At 38.6% G+C, this 6,000-nt stretch overlaps 1 protein-coding gene across 1 annotated transcript in view; it reads left to right on the top strand.

The window, feature by feature from the left end:
- LOC143022024 (uncharacterized) overlaps positions 1 to 6,000 on the top strand; it is a 100,288-nt gene that overhangs the window by 75,276 nt on the left and 19,012 nt on the right. Inside the window, exons 17-21 of the mRNA XM_076179959.1 lie at positions 579 to 623; positions 1,509 to 1,535; positions 3,279 to 3,320; positions 4,205 to 4,309; positions 4,765 to 4,872. Of these exons, the coding sequence (XP_076036074.1) occupies positions 579 to 623; positions 1,509 to 1,535; positions 3,279 to 3,320; positions 4,205 to 4,309; positions 4,765 to 4,872 (327 nt within the window). The remainder of the gene's footprint in view (positions 1 to 578; positions 624 to 1,508; positions 1,536 to 3,278; positions 3,321 to 4,204; positions 4,310 to 4,764; positions 4,873 to 6,000) is intronic.

Consider the following 6,000-nt stretch of genomic DNA (forward strand, 5'->3'; position numbering starts at 1 on the left):
CGTTGGTTTAATAAATGTAGGATGACCTCGAGGTTTATTGACCGTAACTCCGCAGCCCTATGGTGGTTGGCAACGGTCCTCAGACCTTCCCACAGATCTCTCTAGGAAGAGATATTGAACTGTTATCTGCGTTGTCCTGGTATGAGATTCATTGCCACCGGCTTATAGTAGCAAGAGTAGGTGATCAGTCGCCGGTTGTCAGCTCTCCTTGTGTGTAAAGGTAGAGGAAATACAATCAAAGTTGACCCAAAAAAATATCTTGGATCTGTCTGAAGGCCTCGATGGAGTTAGGGGTTTGATGGGTTTATAAAAGGGCGGTGGAACATGATTCTATCTGACGTCCGTCTCGCAGGACAACCCCTTGAGGGAGCCCGTCCTTTGTCCCTTTGTTTTGTGTGGACGAGTATGTACATTTTTTTGTTTTTGATATGTATGTGTACTATCACAATACACTTGTGTACTTTTTATCTCATAAATGTATGTACGTGTGTAAGTGGCTAGGGTCATATACTATATACTTCATTTCTTTTGTATTTGTACTTACATATGTTTCTGATTCCGTTCAAATTTTTTTTCAGGGTCTTCCTGGCTTTAAGGGCGACAAAGGCGACAAAGGTGATTCGGTGAGTAGGACAGGACTTCCCCCGTTCACCTCCTCTCGCCTCTTCCTCCTCCTCCTCTTCCTCCTCCTCCTCTTCCTCCTCCTCCTCCTCGCCTCTTCTTCCCATTCCTGGATCCCTTTGAGATCCTTCCCCAACTCCTTTTGGCACATCTTCCCCCAAAACCCCCTTGCGCATCACGTCACTTCGCTTCCTTAAAATCACGTGATATCTCACCTAAATGCTTTTTTTTTCGACTTTAAAAAAAAAAATGAATTTTGATCATCTGCATACCCTTCAATTTGGCCAATATCATTATGTTAATCTTTCTTGGAATGATGCAGTTCTCTTCTGTATGTACCGAAACTATGATTCATTTCGGCTTCATGACAGACATGGGCTTTCCCGCCGCATTTTATGGATATATTCTGATTCATAAACTTATTTTACATATTTTATATGTAGCAGCATCACCAGCACCCTAATTCTCTGATCGTCAGTGTTCAGCTTCTCTAAGCTTAATATCACATTCTAGCTTTACCACAATCTAGCTTCACATCACAATATAGCTTTAATACCACATTTTAGCTTGGTACCACATTCTAGCTTAATATCACAAACACAAATGCACCAAGGTAGTTTTTATTAGATTGTTTTAGATATTGTTTATATTACCCTTGCGTTTATTGTTGTTTGTTCCACCCTCCCTCTTTTTCACCCCCACCTACCCCATTTATTCAGTCAATAAATGTTTGCGCCCAAGGAATCACCGCCCATGGAGACCAGGTGGATTTGGTGTTTACTTATTATTTTTTTTCTGTCTCTCTTTTTTTTTTCGTCATTATTTTGTCCCGTGTGAAACTTTCCAGTGATTTCTATTTCTCCTTTGCCGGGCTCGCGCGCCGTCAGAAACTGAAAAAGCTTCGACGAAGACAGGTAAGCCTCCTTCGCTCCTCTCAGAACCTTCTCTGCTGTTTTTTGTTTATGTGTGTGCGTGCGTGTGTGTGTTCGTTTTGCACGTGTGTTGGTAATACTGGCTACAGTTAAGGACAGTAACCTAAAGACCCGTTGTTTATGCATTGCGGGGGATAATGAAGGTGGTCCAGGTTTATTTTTGTTATTTTATTTTACTTTATTTTTAACAAATGCAGATTTGCCATTTCGTAAAGATTGAGTTGTGTGCCAACTAACAATACCTTTTCGGGAAAGAGCCATCCTATCAAAGTTCAATGACCTGCATAAAAATATTTCCTTGAATATCATCAGAGCTTTAAACAGGATATTCCATTATCCAGCAACCCTTTTATCTAAATTCACTAACATTGAATGAGATATAAGAAAAAAAAATGCTAGATTAAGTCGTTTGGAAAAATAATACTCCACATACGATATGGACTGACGCGTATACTGAGATCGCGTAGATTCGAGTCAATCTATTGATGCACAATCAGCTCTGAGTAGGGAGTGTGACGTCAGTTGGTTTGAATATCAGAGATTATATGAAAAAAAGGTAGAAGCAGAATTTAAGGATGCCTTTGAAACCCATTAACGTATAGCCATAGCCTTAATAACTTTGAAGACAGCGAGTAAAGACTCCATTTTTTTCCAATGAGGGTGAGATCAGGCCTCGGAAAGAGTTGACTAACACCGACAACGGTGGGGAGTTGCAGGGAACTTGTCTGATATTATCCTTAGGTTGGTCCCTTCTCACAATGCGTATTAGATCATATAACCTGTTGTGTGTTGACACCACCCAAATCATGCGTTTTCCTGCAAGTCGAAGTCATTCGTTTTCTTTAAGCCAGAGAACGGACGTTGTCCTAGGAACACACAGCCCACACAAATTCAAGAAGACAACCGTAGCAAGCATGGACACCAACTCTCCATTTCATGTCTGAGTTGTTCCGGACCGCGGCAAAGTTGACGTTCAGGTGGATAACCTTAAAAGATAAAAGAATAGGTAAATAAATAAATAAATAAATAGATAAATAAATAAATAAAAATAAATAAAGATATCACCGTATTGTCAAACAGTAATCCATAGGTAATGGCAATACGTTATTTATCTTAATCGCCCTTCCAAGTACACAGGTGCGCTATGCATCACAAATATGCTCTGATCCAGTTTGTTAGCCTTTTCCGACCTTAGTACCTCCTGTAGTCAGTTTGAGGCAGCCCAGTACCCCCTAACATCATATTATATGAAGTGCGGCGGCTACAGGAAGTAGAACTTCCTAGCACTTTCTAAGAATTATTTCAGCACCATCAGGTTATGAGACGCTGTTCTAAAAATTCCCGGGGTATAAGGAACTCTTTCACAAAAAAAAAAAAATGTACAGTCACTATAACATACAGACATATACTTGCCCAACAAATGGCTCGATTGGGGTATGATAAATCTTCTAACTGGCTAAAGACACCTTTCGACACGAACAAAATTGCGTGTAGATAGCCAAAAAAATAAAAAATAAACAGTTATTACCCCCGATAAATGGCTACGCCTACTATTATGACGTCATGTAACCTCTCGTGACGTCACGAGGGTACATGCAACTTTAAGATGCAGATATATTGATAGATTTTTGTTTGGGGTCAATCTTTGATGTCGATAATTTTTTTTTTTTTTTTTTTTTTTTTTTTTTTTTGACTCAGTGACCAACCTTCTGTTCTCTATTCCAGGGTGATTCTTCAAGAGTGTGGACGGAGGTCGAAGGAGAAGTGGTAAGTTTTGCAATTAACATATCAATATAATTACGTTTTTTTCCTCGTGCTTATGTATGTATGGGATGAGACAGATTAGAGGAGGGGCGCCTAAATTAAACGCAAAAGTATACTGACCATATTTTGCTATTCAGATTTTGTCATATTATTCTTTTGTTTATTGTTTATATCTAATTACTATTCTCGTTCATTAATTTGGTTCAAAATCTCGTATAGATTGTTTTAGTCTATAAGCTTGTATACTATATAGATAGAAAAAGCTTTTAATATTCTAGACAAAAAACGACTTCGCCAACCAGAATTAAATATGTGAAGACACCTTATAGTGCAAGAATTTGATACAAAAATGTGAGCTTTTCATTTTTATCGTAGTTCTAATTGTAGAAGATGTATATATTTACCACGGCGTTTCAACAGTCTGTGTCCAACTGTATCTCATGGAAGGTACGCTAGGCCTAATCACGATTTACGATATCATATTGGTGAAAACATTACACCTTTGCTTTGGGCAGTTTTTATTTGCGTCAATGACGAACATGAATCTAACAAAAACACAAGTATGAAAAAGGTTAACCAAAAGGCCTTACTTATCTAGTCCATCTTGAGTCAAAATTAGTTAGGTATGTCTTTGTGCTGAAGTAAATGGAAGCATGATCGCCAAAATCTCACCAAGTTGGCATAAAACTAAAATCATACGGCCTCTTATCTGGCGGGGAATTATTGATAACATAGTCAGTCCTTTCAGCGATCATTTTCTTTTACATTATACTCTGATAATAACAAAAAACCTATATTAAAGGGGTGACTACACTTTTTGAAAACGTCGTGATTGTAACTCCGTTGAATATGTACGTATATCATTATATTTTCTCTCATCTGTACAGGTAATGGGACCTGCAGGTCCGCCGGGACCACCAGGAACTCCAGGTCTTCAAGGTCCCCCCGGTATCAAGGGAGACCGAGGTGCAGACGGCAGCAAAGGAGAACCCGTGAGTAAAGCAAGAATTGGTAATAATAAATAATAAATAATAAATAATAAAAATGATAATGATAATTATTAATAACAACAACAAAAACAATAGAAAAAATTAATAATGAATTAATAATAATCTATTTGGCATTGAATCAATATACATGAAGTGCAGATAATGAAAAGAACACATAGTTCGAAATAACAATTACAAATGCCGAGGATAACACAAAAAAACATGTAAGCTTATTTCCATTGTGATCCACCTGCACCATTACATAAGATAAAACACAAAGAGATACCAGACTTCATCTCTTTTACTTCTCCTTATACACATATATAATTAACTCATTTTAACTTTCAGTAACTAAGAATTTTCTAGGTCTGACTGTTGAATGAAATTTATTGTAACGTTGGTACTATGTCTTGAGTTGTAATAACTGTTTTCCTTTTTTCTATTTTTGTATTTTCCAGGGTTCCAAGGGAGACAAGGGCGACGCGGGACCCATGGGGCTTCCTGGCCCGATGGGCCTTCGGGGGGAAACGGGCAGGGCTGGTGATCCAGGAAAGCCAGGACCAGCGGTAAGGCGGAGAGGCGTTGGGTGAAGGAGAAAGGAGATACGAGAAGCAAGATTAGATTTGCAGTAGTAGTAGTAGTGATGGGTGTCTCCTTCATGTGGTCGCTCTATGGGATTTAGTAGGTGCATGCAGGTGACAACTGGACCGTCTTTATTGTTGGTTTTGTTCTGTTGAGAAAATCCAGTTTGGCTTGTAAATTCGAAGACTAGGTATTTAACGTCGGTATATTTTCCGATTTTTATTCTATTTTATTATTATTACTTTTTTTTTCTTTTCTTTTTTTTTCTTTTTCTTTTTTTCCACTTGCCTCTTGGGGTATAGTTTTCCGTTCCTATAGATCTTTATCATTTCCGTGCTGGACGAGTGAGTAAGTCATGCATTGAAGGAGGTGAAGAATTATTTCTAAATTTGGTCGATTCTTCGTGCATTTGGTCACTCCCCCCTTCCTCACTCCTCACTCTTAGCTTGTTGGTCTCCCTGACGTATACGCGAGCATATTGACTGCCTTGACTGGCTTCCCAAGAGCCTGCAAGGGACGACCTTTCTCCTCCCTCAGTATTGCTTGCCCTACTCGAGGTCCTGCTCGTCTTGATCACGATGACCGACCCGGCACTTGTAAGAAAGAGACCTGGGGGTTGTTCACATGTCAGTGCTTTGAATCTGTATATGCTTTCTTTAGTTTTGTATTATTTTTTCTCCCGTACAGTGTAATGATCCCTCTTCTAGCCGTTATATATATATATATATATATATATATATATATATATATATATATATATATATATATATATATATATACACAACACTGAATGGGTCCCAGTGATTAGAGATATATCTTAACAACCACAATGCACTTTAATTCTAAGCCATCAAAGGCCAGCATGCTGAAATTGAAATGTGGTACTGCCCAGGACACGAACCCGGCATCCTCATGACAAGTGCGACAGTGACTTTCCAACTAAGCTATCAAGATAGCCTAGTTGGAAAGTCACTGTCCCACTTGTCATGAGGATGCCGGGTTCGAGTCCTGGGCAGTACCACATTTCAATTTCAGCATGCTGGCCTTTGATGGCTTAGAATGAAAGTGCATTGTGGTTGTTAATATATATATATATATATATATATATATAT

The sequence above is a fragment of the Oratosquilla oratoria genome, chromosome 43, assembly GCF_046742065.1.
Source record: "Oratosquilla oratoria isolate Oo_2021 chromosome 43, ASM4674206v1, whole genome shotgun sequence".
NCBI classification, from domain to species: Eukaryota; Metazoa; Arthropoda; class Malacostraca; order Stomatopoda; family Squillidae; genus Oratosquilla; species Oratosquilla oratoria.